Consider the following 18,012-nt stretch of genomic DNA (forward strand, 5'->3'; position numbering starts at 1 on the left):
CCTGTGAAAATATCATAGTTCTTTTCCTGGTAGAACCCATCCCCCGGACATTCCAGGACATGACATTTATTCTAGCCATTCGGAATATAGTAAATACATACAATAAAATAAAATAAAAAAATTGCACCCAAGTTGTCCAGAACCTTTACACCTCTTCTGTCTCGCTACATCACAAATATGTCTTCCTAAAAATGTAAGCAAAGTTGGCAACTAGGATAGGACAAGCAAAGCAGGAAACAGCTTCAGCCTGAAGGGAAACAGAACTAAAGAACAAAACTAACTTCCTGTAACAGAGAAGAGCCAAACATTTCTCAATACTGATCAGCAGTGACTGCCGTGACTATGGACCCTGCTCCTCCTCCAGCTGCTGTCGGCAGGTAACATTATAACTAGGAACTAAAGGCACCGGGGGAGTTTTTACAGGGGACTTTGATTTCTGCTGCACAGTGTAACCAGGAAGTGGACACAGCCAGCAGTGTGCAGGTTATTACTGCCGTCTGTAGTTTCTCTATATAGTATATACGTGCCTGTTTAGATGATATGCTGTGCGCTGTTATGTAGTTGTGTGATGATGTGCGTGGTCTCTATGGCGTCATGTTATTCATAGAGGGGAACAGGCAGGAGAAGCGCAGGTTGCTTTAGATACATTTGCTGTAGTTTATATAAATCTCCTTCAATGTAGTTGTTGTTTTCTTGGTTTCTGATTATAAAACATTATTGTCAGCACGTGGATCAGTGACCAGCGGCTCTCAGGCTCCTGAGTGTGACCAGATGTCGCTATTATGTTAGTATGGTGCAGGGATATAATGGCAGCTCTGAAACAAGGCACCGGGATAAGACTCATGCCTGTGACATGGATGCTCCATATTTTTATTATTATTTGTTTTTGTTGTTAAGGGCTTGAAATTTGATTTGAGGCGTATCTAGGTGTTTAGCACAGGGGGACGACGACACATTTGAGTGGGCCCCCGAGATGCATGTTTACAACTGCGGAGGTGCATTTGGTGGGGTCAGTCTTGCGTAGTTTGCTGTGCTACTCTGTTTCTGTGAACTTCCGTAAAAGCTACACTGTTTACGTAACTGCTATGCTTTACGTAACTTCCCTCCACAGTAAAGTGCCTGCCACACAGTATAATGCCCCTATAGTGCCTGCCACACAGTATAATGCCCCTATAGTGCCTGCCACACAGTATAATGCCCCTATAGTGCCTGCCACACAGTATAATGCCCCTATAGTGCCTGCCACACAGTATAATGCCCCTATAGTGCCTACCACACAGTATAGTGCCTCCCGCACAGTATAATGCCCCTATAGTGCCTCCCGCACAGTATAATGCCCCTATAGTGCCTCCCGCACAGTATAGTGCCTCCCCACACCGCACAATTCCCCCATAGCTGCCCCACACACAGTATACAGCCCCCATAGTGGCCTCCACATAGTCTAATGCCCCAATAGCTGCCTCCACACATAATAATGCCCCTATAGCTGCCTCCACACAGTATAATGCCCCAATAGCTGCCTCCACACAGTATAATGCCCCAATAGCTGCCTCCACACAGTATAATGCCCCAATAGCTGCCTCCACACAGTATAATGCCCCTATAGTGCCTTCCGACACAGTATAATGCCCCTATAGTGCCTTCCGACACAGTATAATGCCCCTATAGTGCCTTCCGACACAGTATAATGCCCCAATAGCTGCCTCCACACAGTATAATGCCCCTATAGTGCCTTCCGACACAGTATAATGCCCCTATAGTGCCTTCCGACACAGTATAATGCCCCTATAGTGCCTTCCGACACAGTATAATGCCCCTATAGTGCCTTCCGACACAGTATAATGCCCCTATAGTGCCTTCCGACACAGTATAATGCCCCTATAGTGCCTTCCGACACAGTATAATGCCCCTATAGTGCCTTCCGACACAGTATAATGCCCCTATAGTGCCTTCCGACACAGTATAATGCCCCTATAGTGCCTTCCGACACAGTATAATGCCCCTATAGTGCCTTCCGACACAGTATAATGCCCCTATAGTGCCTTCCGACACAGTATAATGCCCCTATAGTGCCTTCCGACACAGTATAATGCCCCTATAGTGCCTTCCGACACAGTATAATGCCCCTATAGTGCCTTCCGACACAGTATAATGCCCCTATAGTGCCTTCCGACACAGTATAATGCCCCTATAGTGCCTTCCGACACAGTATAATGCCCCTATAGTGCCTTCCGACACAGTATAATGCCCCTATAGTGCCTTCCGACACAGTATAATGCCCCTATAGTGCCTTCCGACACAGTATAATGCCCCTATAGTGCCTTCCGACACAGTATAATGCCCCTATAGTGCCTTCCGACACAGTATAATGCCCCTATAGTGCCTTCCGACACAGTATAATGCCCCTATAGTGCCTACCGACACAGTATAATGCCCCTATAGTGCCTACCGACACAGTATAATGCCCCTATAGTGCCTACCGACACAGTATAATGCCCCTATAGTGCCTACCGACACAGTATAATGCCCCTATAGTGCCTACCGACACCGTATAATGCCCCTATAGTGCCTTCCGACACCGTATAATGCCCCTATAGTGCCTTCCGACACCGTATAATGCCCCTATAGTGCCTTCCGACACCGTATAATGCCCCTATAGTGCCTTCCGACACCGTATAATGCCCCTATAGTGCCTTCCGACACCGTATAATGCCCCTATAGTGCCTTCCGACACCGTATAATGCCCCTATAGTGCCTTCCGACACCGTATAATGCCCCTATAGTGCCTTCCGACACCGTATAATGCCCCTATAGTGCCTTCCGACACCGTATAATGCCCCTATAGTGCCTTCCGACACCGTATAATGCCCCTATAGTGCCTTCCGACACCGTATAATGCCCCTATAGTGCCTTCCGACACCGTATAATGCCCCTATAGTGCCTTCCGACACCGTATAATGCCCCTATAGTGCCTTCCGACACCGTATAATGCCCCTATAGGGCCTTCCGACACCGTATAATGCCCCTATAGGGCCTTCCGACACCGTATAATGCCCCTATAGGGCCTTCCGACACCGTATAATGCCCCTATAGGGCCTTCCGCCACAGTATAATGCCCCTATAGTGCCTTCCGCCACAGTATAATGCCCCTATAGTGCCTCCCACACAGTTTAATTCCACTATAGTGCATAGTGCCTCCCCACACCGCACAATTCCCCCATAGCTGCCCCACACACAGTATAAAGCCTCCACATAGTCTAATGCCCCAATTGCTGCCTTCACACAGAATAATGCCCCCATAGCTACCCCCAAACCGTATAATGCCCCTATAGTGCCTTCCGAGACAGTATAATGCCCATATAGGGCCTCCGAACACCGTATAATGCCTCTGTAGTGCCTTCCTACATAGTATATTGCCCCTATAATTGCCCCCCACATGTATAATGCCGCATAGTGCCCCCACACAATATAATGCACCTATAACAGATTTTAATCTTTCATATGACACCAGGATCACAGTTCTAGCTGTGACACAACCGGAGATATCACCAGTTGAATACACAGTCGGTAATGGAAGCTGTATACTATATGATCACGCTGTGTTGCTGGGCAGGGAAGGGGGAGAAGCTGTATGCTGATTGGACAACGTCATACAGAAAACATTACACCGCCCAGAGTGAAAAGAAAGTCACCTCCTGTTTGGCAAGTATAGCCAAATTAGCATAATTAGAAAAATGCTCAAAATGGCAAATAATAAATGTTTTTGAAAAACAAATCGCACTGTAGTTATCAGCATCATAGCGCCTATTAGATTAGTTAGGAGATAGGGAATTAATAAACTGGTGACAGAGTCCCTTTAAACCAACCTGTTCTATTTGAATGTGGTTGGGGATCTCTGATGAGGATGATATGATTTTATTAGTCGTTCCAAATGTCCACTATTACAGCATATTTGTTAAGCTGAATGCTTTCTGAAAATTTATTATTCAAATGGATCTGAATGAGGGCTTACACCGAGCACACGACCAAGTTCGGGCCATGAAAAACGGTCCGAGTGTTGGCCGCATTTCCTGGCCCGACGGGGAACAGGACTCATGGCAACACAGACATTTTATGATGTTCGGAGTCTCTGCCTCACTACGGAACTGCTGTTCCGTACTGAACAAAATGATACAGTACAGAACAGCAGTTCCACAGGGAGGCAGAGTCTCCTAGCAACCGCGGTCGGGCCGGGAAATGCAGACGACACTCTGACTGTTTTTCACGGCCTGAACTCGTTCGTGTGCAATGGGTGTTCGGGCACGTTCAGATATGACGGATTTGCTGCAGAGTTCTGCTGTGAACAGGCTACAGTGGAAATCCGCAGCAGACTTTATTTTTTTTCTTTGATTTCTATATCTTTCACTTAGTGCAGATGTTGCGGAAAACAACGGTGCGGAATTTATATTTTACAGCATTCTCAATATGTTTCGGGGTAGCCTTGGATTTCAGCCTTTTCTATTCCTTTGCATATCTAGGTGTTTTTTAGGTCGTTTCCACCAATAGACTTTGATTTTAAGGCCTGATTAACACATTGTGTATTTTTTCCAGATTTTGGTGCATATTTAGATTCCGATTTTTGAGCCAAAGACGGAAGTGGTTTTAAAAAAAAAAAAAAAGGGAAGGACTTGGGCCGACAGTATTTTTCATCAGTGATTACGGACAGTAAATACTGACATTAATTACGGTTCCATTAATTTCTATTGGCCACGGACGCCTTTCAGTATTTTTACTGATGGGTGTCCGTGCTGAAAAAAACCATAAAATCTGTCCTATTCTTGTCAGTAATTACGGCAAGGACTCTGCCATAGAAGCCTATGGGAGCTTCCATAAATACGAACGGCTACTGATGTGCATCCTTAAACCGTCCATATTTCCGGAAGGATTTCAAGGCAACATGTTGATGACATCATTTGCAACCTCCCTCCTTTTGTAAGGATCCGTATATACGGATGCATTGTGGACCGTATTTACGGACACCCTTCCGTAGGCACCCTTCCCTTAGGCCCCATGCACACGACAGTATTTTCATCTATCCCAAAATACGGATTAAATAGGGATCAGTAGGCATTGATATTTCATCTGTATATACTCCTGGATCCAATTCTGGTTCTGGCTTTAAAAAATGCATGATCACTATGGGTTCCGTCTCGGCACCCCCAGCAAACAGATGATTATGCCGGGAAGCCGCAGCCAGCCAGACATGACCAATTAAATTGTGCCCATCGGTGGCTCTCCTTTCTGGCTCATAAATCAGAATCTCGAGTGGGGGACCTCCCTCTCTGACATCCATATGCCCTAATAGTTTATGAATGTTACTCGCCTCGCTTGGGTCCATCGCCGCGTCTCCCTCCTGTCTGCAGCTGCAGCCCTCCTGCTTTGCATGTCAGCCAGCGTCGGATAGTCGGGGCAGCCAGCGCTTCTAGATGACGTAGGTCCTGTTCAAAGATTTAGATGGGGCTTCAGTCTTCTATCCTCTGCAGATCAAGTTTTATCCTTTTTATTTGGCTATTATTCCTATTGCTAATTGACTCTATTCCTGACTCTGATTCTGACATTGACATTGTTCCTGGATTACACTCCTGTCTCACCCTCTGGATTGTCGCTTGGTTCCTGTGGTTCTACTCCTGGTATTGATTTGTGACTGGTTCTGTCTCATCCTCCAGCTTTCTACTTTCTGACTACTAATCCGTTGTCGAACCCTGGCTACGTTCCTGACTTTGCTATAGCTAACACTTGGCTTAAGTGTCACGTAGGTGGTCCTACTCTGTGATTGACAGCGTTCCCTGTATGAGGTATAAGTTTATACAGAAATAACTGTCAATCGCTGAGTAGTATTGGCCACTGGACTCTTAGGCACAGTGGTAGCAGGGATTTAAATCCATAAAATAGAGATATACTGAATGTTTTCCTACAAACCTCTTCTATCAATCTCCTTCTGCTCTATAACATGTTGCCTGCAGATCAGTCTGCATGTTCAAAGTGACAGACATCCTGCTGGAAAGCATCCATGTTGTAAAACCGAGAATGCTAGTACAGATTTTGGAATTTTTTTAGTAGGCATAACGGGCAGTTTCCATTGGTCACACAAATTACTGTTAGGTCTCATAGTTTAATGTTCTTTTACATTTCTTTCTTTTTAATTTCAATTGTACAGCATGGGCCATCAGATTGATTGATTCACGTTAATCCCTTGTTCTTACGACCTTTGAAAACCTATTAGTGAACACAGTGTGGAGTCCTAGTGCCAGTACATGGCTTCAGAAGAACCCAGCAAACCCTTTAAATGCTGGATTATTTGGCTCCCTTTGTCACTGGCTTTCCTGGTCGCAGTGATGGTCTATGAATATTAATTTCTAATGTAGGATTTTAGTGTACCCTTACTTTTATGTTTAATGTCACGCAAAAACTGAGACGAAAACCACGAAAAAAAAGACTTCTGCAACTACCCCTATTCAATGGGACTAATGTTACTTTGGTAATGTCAAATTAAGGGCTTGTTCAAATCAGCGCTGTCTTTCCGTAGGAGGTTTCCGTCGGGGGAACCCCTCAACGGAAAGGCAAACGGAAACCTTAGCTTCCGTTTGCATCACCGTTGAGCTCAATGGAGACGGAAACTTTGCTAATGGTTTCCGTTTATCACCGCTGTGACCGGGTTCCGTTGTTTTTGACGGAATCGATAGTGCAGTCGACTGCTATATAGCATTAGCAACGGAAGCGTTACCATTGAAATCAATGGTAATGCTAACCGAAAGCTATGGTTTCCGTTCGTGGATTCCCCTGACGGAACCCACAAACAGAACCCCGACGCAGTTGTGAACGAAGCCTTACGAGTATGTAGACGGAAAAGTAAAAAAGTTATAGCTCTTGTAATGCGACAATGGAAAAATGAAAATGAAAAAACTAAAATTAGCTGGGTCTCCAGGGGATTAAAGGGAAAAAGTATGTGAATACATCTTCCTTTATATCAGTGCTTTAGTCTTTGATTTTCACTGTACTATATAAAAAGTTAACATTTAAAAATGTCTTCCAATATCTATATCAAGCCAGCATGTTTTATTTTGCAGAGTTGTGATGGCGCTATCCCCCGTAAGCGAAGAAAGTCCACATTTTGAGGAAGTGCTGCAGAGGAGTGGCTCGTTGAGCGGTGCAGCAAGCTATTCTGGAGAATCATTTGAATCCAGTACTGAGGAATCTAGTGGAAAATCTGAAAATGATTCCTTGGACTACATTACAGATGAACATACTGAAGAGTATCATAGTGATTCATTTGAATCCTTTGCAGATGATTCCAGCCGCCAGCAGAGAAGTGATAACTTCAGTCTCATTACCAATGGCTCCAGTAGGAACTATGAAAGTGATTCTTTTGAAACGTTCTCCTCTGATTTGGACGTTCATCAGACACATTCTCCTGAGAACTCGTATATAGAGTCTGTTTCTGTGGAGGATGACCACAGCAAGAAGGATCAAGGTATTCAGTGTATTGATTTAAAAATATTTCACTCATCCCGAATATTCAATTCTAGTTAGACATTTAGAAATTTCAATATAGTACTTTATACATTCATCTTTACGTAGCAATAGTCATTGTGACATGAGTTAGGCTAAGCATATGTTATCCGTAAGACCCTGGTACATCAGAGAGTTTCTAGTCTGGCATTATCCCCAAAAATTATTTGCAATAAAATATTTTAACCATAAAAATGATATTGAAACAAACGGGGAAAAAAAACATGCTTTTAGTCTGGTAACATTAAAAAGGCTTTCTAATCTGGACTGTTCCTTTCCTAAATGAGAGCCTTGAGAGGGAGTTAAAATTATTGCTGTGTCTTGTGTCGAGCCATTGCGGAACCACGGAGGTGAGCCGGGCACCAAAGGGTTGGTCACCTGTAGGCCGACAGTTGACCACCGTTAATTTCTATACAATGTGTGTGTGTGTGTGTATATGTGTGTGTATATATATATATATATATATATATATATATATATATATATATATACACACACACACAAATAGTGTGATAATCCAGCACGTGACACAAATATTTCTGTGCAGGATGAACACAAATTTACCTGATAGTCTGTCAATTTAGGCCATCTCTATCCGGTCCACAGACCATCCCTTGGTGGTGCCGATTCCCCATGGCATCATGTCGTGAGCCTCCCATATTTCCATGCAGTTTTACCTCATCGTTTTCCATTTTGGTTTGACCTGTTTGTAAAAGTTAATGATTCCGCTGTCCCTGGAGATCATACATTTTTATCTAATTTTTTTTAATTCGAAAGCTAGCAATACATTAGTGATTCTAGATGGCCGCTTTCTGAATGAGTTGTCGTTCATGGTTGGTCTGTGAAGGTTGTTGTTTTGGATGACAACGCCTTAGGTTAATACAACAAATCTATTGATCTCTGTCTTCGTCTTTAGCCCCCCTGCTTCTATTTAAAGAGACTCTGTCACCACATTATAAGTGCCCTATCTCCTACATAAGGAGATGGGCGCTATAATGTAGGTGAGAGCAGTGCTTTTTATTAAAAAAAACGATCTTTTTTCACAAAGTTAGGAGCGATTTAAGTTTATGCTAATGAGCTTTCTTAATGCCCAAGTGGGCGTACTTTTACTTTTGACCAAGTGGGCGTTGTACAGAGGAGTGCATGACGCTGACCAATCGGCATCATGCACTCCTCTCCATTCATTTACACTGCACTAGCGATATAGATATATCGCTATGTGCAGCCTCATACACAAGCCCTAACATTACTACAGTGTCCTGATAATGAATACACATGAAATCCAGCCTGGACGTCATGTGTACTCAGAATCCTGACACTTCTGACTCTTTTTTTTGTTTTGTGAGATTCCAGCAACGGATACGAAATCTCGCGAGATCTCGGAGCTAAACGAGATTTGGTTTCACTTGCCGGAATCTCACAAAAAAAGATTCAGAAGTGTCAGGATTCTGAGTACACATGACGTCCAGGTTGGATTTCATGTGTATTCATTATCAGGACAATAGTAATGTTAGGGCTTGTGTATGAGGCTGTACATAGTGATATATCTATATCGCTAGTGCAGTGTAAATGAATGGAGAGGAGTGCATGATGCCGATTGGTCAGCGTCATGCACTCCTCTGTACTACGCCCACTTGGTCGAAAGTAAAAGTACGCCCACTTGGGCATTAAGAAAGCTCATTAGCATAAACTTAAATCGCTCCTAACTTTGTGAAAAAATATCGTTTTTTTTAAATAAAAAGCATTACAGCGCCGATCTCCTTATGTAGGAGATAGGGCACTTATAATGTGGTGACAGAGTCTCTTTAATGGGGTGCAGATCTGTCGTTTAGCACAAATAGCTTTCCAAGATCTGCACCCCACAGCCTCTGATGAAATCCAACACAGCAGACCAACTTTTCCATAGATATCTGCCTTCGGTCGGCTTCTGTAATGCTAATTAGGGACACAAAAATGCGCCGACAGTCGCTATAAAATGGTCTAATTCGGCCTTTTCAGTTGTTCAAAATCTTAAGTGTATGGCCAGCTTAAAGAGGCTCTGTCACCAGGTTATCAAATCCCTATCTCCTATTGAATTTGATCGGCGCTGCAATGTAGATAACGGCAAAGTTTTGTTTTTTTTGAGAAACTATCATTTTTGCCCAAGTTATGAACAATTTTATATTTATGTAAATGATCTTTTCAATGGACAACTGGGCGTTTATTGTGTTTTTACCAACTGGGCGTTGTGAATAGAAGTGTATGATGCTGACAAATCCGCATCATACACTTCTCATCGTTCCCACCCAGCTTCTTTCACTAAAGACACACAGCGTGACGTCACCCACAGGTCCTTCAACCTTGTCGTCGGACAAAGAAGATACATCGGCTGAAAGGCGTCCAAAAGGTTAATATGCTCGTCTCTAGGGAGTTTACTATGCTTACCTGCACATGGTGATGCTGCTGCAAATTCAACTGTACGCCTGGAGCTGTGGTGTCTTCTCTCTTCTGACGCCAAGGTTGAAGGACCTGTGGGTGACGTCACGCTGTGTCTGCCGTGAAAGAAGCTGGCTGGGAATGATGACGTCACCCACAGGTCCTTCAACCTTGGCGTCGGAAGAGAGAAGACACATCCGCTCCAGGCGTACAATTGAATTTGCAGCAGCATCACCATGTGCAGGTAAGCATAGTAAACTCCCTAGAGACGAGCATATTAACCTTTTGGACGCCTTTCAGCCGATGTATCTTCTTTGTCCGATGACAAGGTTGAAGGACCTGTGGGTGACGTCACGCTGTGTGTCTTTAGTGAAAGAAGCTGGGTGGGAACGATGAGAAGTGTATGATGCTGATTTGTCAGCATCATACACTTCTATTCACAACAGCCAGTTGGTAAAAACACAATACGCGCCCAGTTGGAAATACACGAGAAAACACGCCCAGTTGTCCATTGAAAAGCTAATTTGCAGAAATATAAAATTGCTCATAACTTGGGCAAAAATTATTGTTTTTCAAAAAAAAGAAAAAAAGAAACTTTGCTGTTATCTACATTGCAGCGCCGATCACATTCAATAGGAGATAGGGATTTTAGAATCTGGTGACAGAGCCTCTTTAAAGCTTGCAGTGCCATAAGCAAAAACTATCTCTTGTTCTTTCAAATTAAGGGAAATTTCTTGCTCTGCAAAAAACATTAACTCAAATCAAGGTCCTCATTAAAGAATGTGAAATCTTTCATTACTTTTTTTCTACATGGTGTTTCCTTGCTATAACACTTTTTTTTTTTTTTTTTTTATATGATCCTTTTGATAAAATATTTGTTTCCTTTTATGCTCTATGAAGTGAGGTCTCCGTTTACCCTTTTCCCGCCCCATGATATAATAGTAGGTCAAGGTGCAAAAACCATCACCAGTGGGTGTCATCTGAACCAAATATATCCCGCTGTAACCGATAACTCAGATTCCGGACGTTTAATCCTTTAGATGCTACAGTCAATAGCAACATCTTGGTTGAACTTGATGGACATGTGTCTTTTTTCAGCCGTACTAACTATGTAACATGTTCACACGGCTTATTTTCCGGCATATTTCGAAGCGTAAAACGATCATACTACACTCATAAATACACTTTGGAAACACCTGCATATAGCCTTTCATTGATTTAGATGGTAAAAAGCCATGTAGTTCATACAAGACTTAAAGAGGCTCTGTCACCAGATTATAAGTGCCCTATCTCCTACATAATCTGATTGGCGCTGTAATGTAGATAACAGCAGTGGTTTTTATTTTGAAAAACTATCAATTTTGAGCAAGTTATGAACAATTTTAGATTTATGCTAATTCGTTTCCTAAAGAGAACCTTTCACCTCCTCAAACATGTGCAGCATGTTATAGGCAGGGCTTCACAAACCCTGTCTCCCTTAAAATTATTTTTCTATCACCCTCCGTTATTTACATATTGGTGCTGTTATATTTGGCGCCCGATATGTAAATAAGCCCCTGAAATGTCAATGGGGCTTTTCTAACTAATTAAAAGGCAAGAGCGCGTGATGTCTTCGCTCTGACACTGTCCAATCAGCTGCGGACAGTGTCAGGGTGGCTTGTGCTGTGTTCCCTCCCGCGAAAACACACACAGACTTGGTGGTTGTGCTGCAGATAGCGTGCGCGCGCCATCACGCATCGGCGCATGGCTTTTCGCGCGCACATCGACCGATGTAAGTAGATCTCCTCATCTCTGCTGCTTCTCGTTCCATGGCGGCGTGAGTGGTGACATCAATGTGTGCACAAACGGCCGTGTGCGCATGCATGAGGGCGCGCGCACGCTATCTGCAGCACAATCATCAAGTCTGCGTGTGTTCTATAATAATTTTACGTGAGACAGGGTTTGTGAAGCCTTCCTACAACATGCTGCACATGTTTGGGGAGGTGAAAGGTTCTCTTTAATAGACAGCTGGGCGTTTTTACCAACTGGGCGTTGTAAAGAGAAGTGTATGACGCTGACCAATCGCATCATACACTTCTCTCCATTAATTTTTAGCTGTGCTGTCACATACACCCACATTAACTTTACTGAAGTGTCTTGAGAGGTAATAGACATTGCCTCCAGCCAGGACACGATGTCTATTCACACTCCTGACACTTCAGTAAAGTTTATGTGGGACTTAATCACAGCGTGATCCTGCGAGATCACGCTGTGCTGTGTGATTAAGTCCCACAGTATAATGCCCCCATAGCTGCCCCCGCAGTATAATGATTTGGACACACTGAGTGTTTGGGCATCCACTTGGCAAATGAGGTTGAATGTGGATAAATGTAAAGTTATGCATCTGGGTATTAACAATCTGCATGCACCAATTGTCCTTGGGGGATTTCAACTGGGATAGTCACTTGTTGAGATGGATCTGAGTGTACTTGTAGTTTATAGACGAAATAACAGCCCAAGGGGGCGTGGCCTGGACCTTGATGTGAGCAGTCACACGGAGTAGGAGCTCCTGCTTGGCGATTTCATTTGGACACCTTTATCCTGCACATAACAGCCGGTTGATGCACGCAGATTTCACCCGCAGTGCCAGCAAGGTATGGTGACTCATACCGAAGAAAAGAAATAGAGCATATAGTCTGAGTATACAAGAATATATCAATTTTATTTTTGGAAAATAACATACATTTAAAAACACATCATAAGAAGACTCTAGTACTAATACTGTGGTACATCATACAGCACAGGACAATATTACGTAACTAAATGGTATATAGGGCAAAACCATATATGCTACCCACACAGTTAGATATGTAATGTATCTCATCCAAGTGGATTATATACTGATAATCCACAGTGTCCTCTCAGTTATATAAATACAGTGGATATTACCAGATCACAAGGGAGTCACATAGGGAAAATCAGTAAATAAACTGTGATCAGTTATAGTAATGCAGTCTTACCCATTCAAAAAGAGAGTGTCAACATACGTCCGTGCTGAACGGTCCACAGGGGGTTTTTCTGTGGACCGTTCAGCACGGAACCGTTTGGGCTGGGTAGGGGTACTCGACAGGGATGTCCTTTATCACTGTTACTATTTGCGATTGCCATAGAGCCCCTGGCGACCAATATCCGACAACATCCGGGGATTGTGGGTTTTCGTCGTGGTAGGATAGCGGAAAGGATAGCCTTGTACGCTGACGACGTGCTTCTCTTCTTGGGAGACACTGGTCATACTTTGGATAATGCAATTGGTGTCATCAGAAGATTTGGCTCATATTCTGGGTTAACCATCAATTGGATATCAATAGTGCTGACTGATTTTTAACGCCTCAATTTGGACCCCCTGATTACTAAATTTAGACATAAACTGGTGGCCTGGTGTGGGTTACCTATCTCATTAATAGGGTGTACCAATCTCATTAAGATGGTGTGGATGCCTCAGCTGTTATACTTTCTGCATAATTCCCCTGTTTGGATACCCCAACGATTATTTTTGATGGTTAATCGGCTGTTTAGGGATCTTATATGGAAGAAAGGGCATGTACGTATAAAACTAGACACATTGCAGAGAGGAAAGTTGAATGGTGGTTTGGCGGCCCCTAATCCAGGGATATATTATGTGGCGGCACAGGTACAACACCTTAGGTGGTGGGGGTTGGAAGAGTCAGACTCTGTGCAGGGTATACTAAGACATTTCACGCAGTATGAGAGGTTGTTTGAAGCTTTGGAGGTTGGTAAATTTAAGACACATACTAAGCGGTTGCCCACGTTATATCAAATACATAGAGTATGGTGGAAGGTAAAAGATCTTTTGGGAATTCAAGGACATACACAGATCACTCCTCTATGGAATAACCCTTGTTTACCTGAGGTTGCGAGCCTGGAAGGATTTGGGAAATGGAAATATAAGGACATTTTATGGTTGGCGCAGGTTTATAAGGAGGGAGCTTTAAATCTGTTCTCTGATTTGAAATCTGAATTTGCTTTGTCTAATGATTCCTTTTTTGAATACTTACAACTGAGACATGCATTTGGCACATAAGCAAATATAGGAGATACAATCACGTTCACTACGAATCCGATCGTTCCTCTTGTTGGTGATACGGCAAAATCTAAGGGACTTATCTCACTGGTGTATAAATATCTCATGGATAGAGAGTACTCTAAAAGACCTCTTGGGGTTAAAGAAAAATGGGAAAGAGATATTGGTCCCATAGAGGAGGGGCAATGGCAGGAGATAGTGGAGTACATCCCTAGATTGTCTCTGAGCGAGGCACATAGGTTGTCGCATCTGTATCTTCTACACGTGTATATAAAACGCCTCAGTTCTTATTTGACATTGGACTGAGGGATAATCCTTTGTGTAATCAGTGCAAGGTTCATAATGCGGATCTCTAAGGCCTCATGCACACGACCGCAAAAACTCCCGTAATTACATCTCGCAATTACGGGCCCATAGACTTCTATTGGCCACGGGTACCTCCCCGTATGCTTACTGGAAGGTGCCCATGTCGTTGAAAAAGATAGAACATGTCCTATTTCAGGCCGTAATAACGGCACGGGCAGACCCATAGAAGTCTATGGGGCTCCGTAATTACGGGTGGCTGCGTGTGTTCACCCATGATTACGGGAGCGTTGCTAGGCGACGTCAGGGGACTTCCCGGGCTGCAGGCCACAGCCCTCATTTGTTTGTACGCGTTGAAGAGAAAAACATGGCACTCAAAAAAGTGCAAGTCGAGAGCCTCATTTCTTTTGTAGAAGACCACCCCGTGATATGGGACAAACGACAGGAGGAGTACAAAGACAGCGTGGCTAAGGAGCAGGCGTGGAATGACGTGGCGATGTCGCTCCATCCAGAGGAATCGGAGTCGGCCACGGTGAGGGAGCGTCACAAGCTAGGTAAGTTGCCCCCCCCTCCCCCCAAATGTTGTTGCAGTCACGCTCTGTTTTATTAGGGCGGATTAAGGCCTGATTTACACGAGCGTTTGCATTTTGCGCACGCAAAAAACGATGCGTTTTGCGTGCGCAAAAGGCTCTTAACAGCTCCGTGGTGCTTTTCTGTTTTCATTCATGCTTTTCACAGCTGTTGCGTGAATCACGCAGTTCGCACGGAAGTGCTTCCGTGCGGCATGCGTGGTTTTCACGCACCCATTGACTTCAATGGGTGCGTGATGCGCGAACAGCCCACAAAGATAGGACATGTCGTGAGTTTTTTCAGCGGACTCACGCTGAGCAAAACTCACGACTGTCTGCATGCCCCCATAGACTAATATAGGTGCGTATGACACGCGTGAAAAGCACGCGCGTCGCACGCACGTACATCACGCTCGTGTAAACGAGGCCTCACACGAACGTGATTTGCATCCGTGCAGCCCGCGTGGTTTTCACGCGGGTCGCACGGATCTATACAAGTCTTTGGGGCAGTGCAGACAGTCCGTGAGTTTTGCGCAGTGTGAGTCCGCTGCGTAAAACTCACTACATGTTCTATATTTAGGCGTTTTTCTCGCATCACGCACCATTGAAGTCAATGGGTGCGTGATAATCACGCGCACCCCACGGAAGCCCTTACGTGGGACGCGCATAATTCGCGCAACAACAGTCAAAGCATGCATTTTGTGCACAAGGAAAACGCTCACGTTCGTCTGCATCCGCACTTAATGCATACTCCAATTCTGTTTTTGTTTTTTTCCCACAGTGTCTAATGCGAAGGGGACGTGTCGAGACCAGTTTCGTCACGAGATCGTCTCGAAAGGCTGCAGCGGCGATGGTCAAGTAAAAAAAAGACCCTACATCTTCACCCAGCAACTCCAGTTCTTAAAAGCTGTGAAGGACATTGCGCCGTAAGTATGCAATTATACAAAATGTCACATGCTATTGTGTTTAATGTAAACGCATGGGGATATGGTATGTCCCACAGATACCTGTGTGACATCGCATAGCCCCATCCGTCACACCTTGCTATATCGGCAGGGGACACGTTATTTTTGGCATTGTGTTTACATGTAACGCATGGGGATATGGTATGTCCCACAGATACCTGTGTGACATCGCATAGCTCTATACGTCGTTTTGGATATGTCCTTTACAACATCTTTAATTATATTTTAGCAATCTATATTGTACTGATTCAATCATTTTCTTTTTTACATAGAACTAGCGATAATCTACAAGAAGTGGAGGCATCAGACATCCCTTTGGTGGAGTCTCCGTCCGGGACCCCTAATCCCGAGGGAAATACTCCTGTACAGGAGGAAAGTGCATCGCCCCCAGCACGACGTCGGAGAATAAGAAAACGACAGGAAGGGGAGAGACTGTCGTCTATCGAATCAGAGGTCCTGGCACACCTGCAGAGGAGATCAGAGGACAGTTCAGAGGACGTGTTTGGTGAAATGGTGGCCCAACAATTGAAAAGTATGCCCTCTGAAAGGCACCTACGTTGCCAAACCACCATCCTTGCGGTCATGGAAACCTTCATGAACAATCCTGCTCCGATGGAACTCTGCAATGCAGTAGAGTTTCATCGGAACAGGCATGTCATGCATTATTCTGCTCCATGTGCATCAAGTTATCGTGGTTAGGTGCCCTCCTCTCAACCACAGTTCAGCCAGGACCGGCCAGCATGCTCTTCAAGCAGACAGTTTTGAGGAGGACCTTATGGTTACCAGCAAGTGCAAGGGGCTGAACAGCAATGCGTTGGCGGGGCCTTCAAATGAGGACTTTGTTCGTTTATAGTATTTTTATGGTTTACAGTTGTAATGTTGTTGTTTTGCAATTGCTGCTTATTTTACTTAAAAAAAAAATGTTTCAACTAAAATGGATGGTGTGTTTTTTGTTTTTTTTTATAGTTATTATGTACAAAACATTTTACATGTATGGTAACGAAGGTAGTATGTCGATTTGCACATGACGCTTCATATTGATAATGATTTTTTTGTTTAATAATTGTGAACGTGGGTGATTTTTAACCAACAATCAAAAAAAACATTGTCATTGTGTTTGCATTTATATTTATTGATAAAGTGAACATATAATTGTAATGAGGTTTTGGTATGTATTTCTGCACACAATTCCTTTTACCATTAAGGGCACGGCCAGACGTGCTGGTGTTTTTCCGCTGCAAATGAATTCAACATCTATTCCGCCACGTCTGGCCGTGCCCTAACTTACATAACGTACAATGGTATTGCGTCAGAAATACATAAGCTCGCAACCCACGTCAAGGATCCTCATTGCCTTGCGTGTCCCTAACTAATAACTCCAACCAGGATAAATTAACTAAAGTAAACAGTCCGGAACAAAAAATTATAACTTTACAAATTCAACTAATTAGTGCCATGGATTGTATCTACCTGCCAAGGGACCGCCTCAGCAGAGGACACAAAATAGTCCGCATAGAATTCCCGCGTCAACAGTCCTGCTGCTCAGGGTGTTGTCCACATTGAGGCAAGAATTTGCATGTACAGCGTCCAGGTCAATGTCTTGTGTTGATTCGTGGATCCTGCAGAAATTGTGCAGAATGACGCTGGCTTGGGTAACCAGTATCACATTCTGGGGATCCAATTGAAGGGGGCTCTGGAATAAACCCCATTTGTTGCTCAGGATCCCGAAGGCACAATCCACATATTGTCTCGCACGGGTGAGCCGGTAATTAAAAATGCGCCTCCGGTTATCAAGATCACGGCGGGGGAATGGCTGCAACACATGGCGTGATAGGCCAAAACCTTCATCTGCCACGATGACAAATGGCGCTGGTGGACCGGAACATCCAGGTAGTTGCCTTGGTTCCGGAATGGCAAGCTGGTTTGAGAGAAGACGTTCACCCATTCGGGAAGCCCTGAAGATGCCAGCATCCGAGGAGCTCCCATAGGCCCCTATATCAACAATTACAAACCGGTAGTTGCTGTCAGCCAAGGCCAACAGCACCACCGATAAAAACTATTTATAATTGTAATATAGGGACCCAGAGTGAGGCGGCTTCTTCACATGAATGTGCTTCCCATCCAGCGCTCC

At 44.1% G+C, this 18,012-nt stretch overlaps 1 protein-coding gene across 4 annotated transcripts in view; it reads left to right on the forward strand.

Moving 5' to 3' along the window:
- The first annotated feature begins 433 nt into the window (after positions 1-433).
- C8H8orf48 (chromosome 8 C8orf48 homolog) overlaps positions 434-18,012 on the forward strand; it is a 43,042-nt gene continuing 25,463 nt past the window's right edge. The window contains exons 1-5 of one of the 4 annotated variants that reach the window (XM_075834332.1): positions 434-483; positions 7,107-7,510; positions 14,761-14,901; positions 15,698-15,842; positions 16,154-16,816. In XM_075834332.1, coding sequence (XP_075690447.1) covers positions 7,114-7,510; positions 14,761-14,901; positions 15,698-15,842; positions 16,154-16,580 — 1,110 coding nt within the window. In that variant the 5' untranslated portion in view covers positions 434-483; positions 7,107-7,113 and the 3' untranslated portion in view covers positions 16,581-16,816. Of the gene's footprint in view, positions 484-521; positions 633-7,106; positions 7,511-14,760; positions 14,902-15,697; positions 15,843-16,153; positions 16,817-18,012 lie in introns of those variants that run through there. The other 3 variants (XM_075834331.1, XM_075834333.1, XM_075834334.1) reach the window with 3 other exon arrangements.

The sequence above is a fragment of the Rhinoderma darwinii genome, chromosome 8, assembly GCF_050947455.1.
Source record: "Rhinoderma darwinii isolate aRhiDar2 chromosome 8, aRhiDar2.hap1, whole genome shotgun sequence".
NCBI lineage: Eukaryota > Metazoa > Chordata > Amphibia > Anura > Rhinodermatidae > Rhinoderma > Rhinoderma darwinii.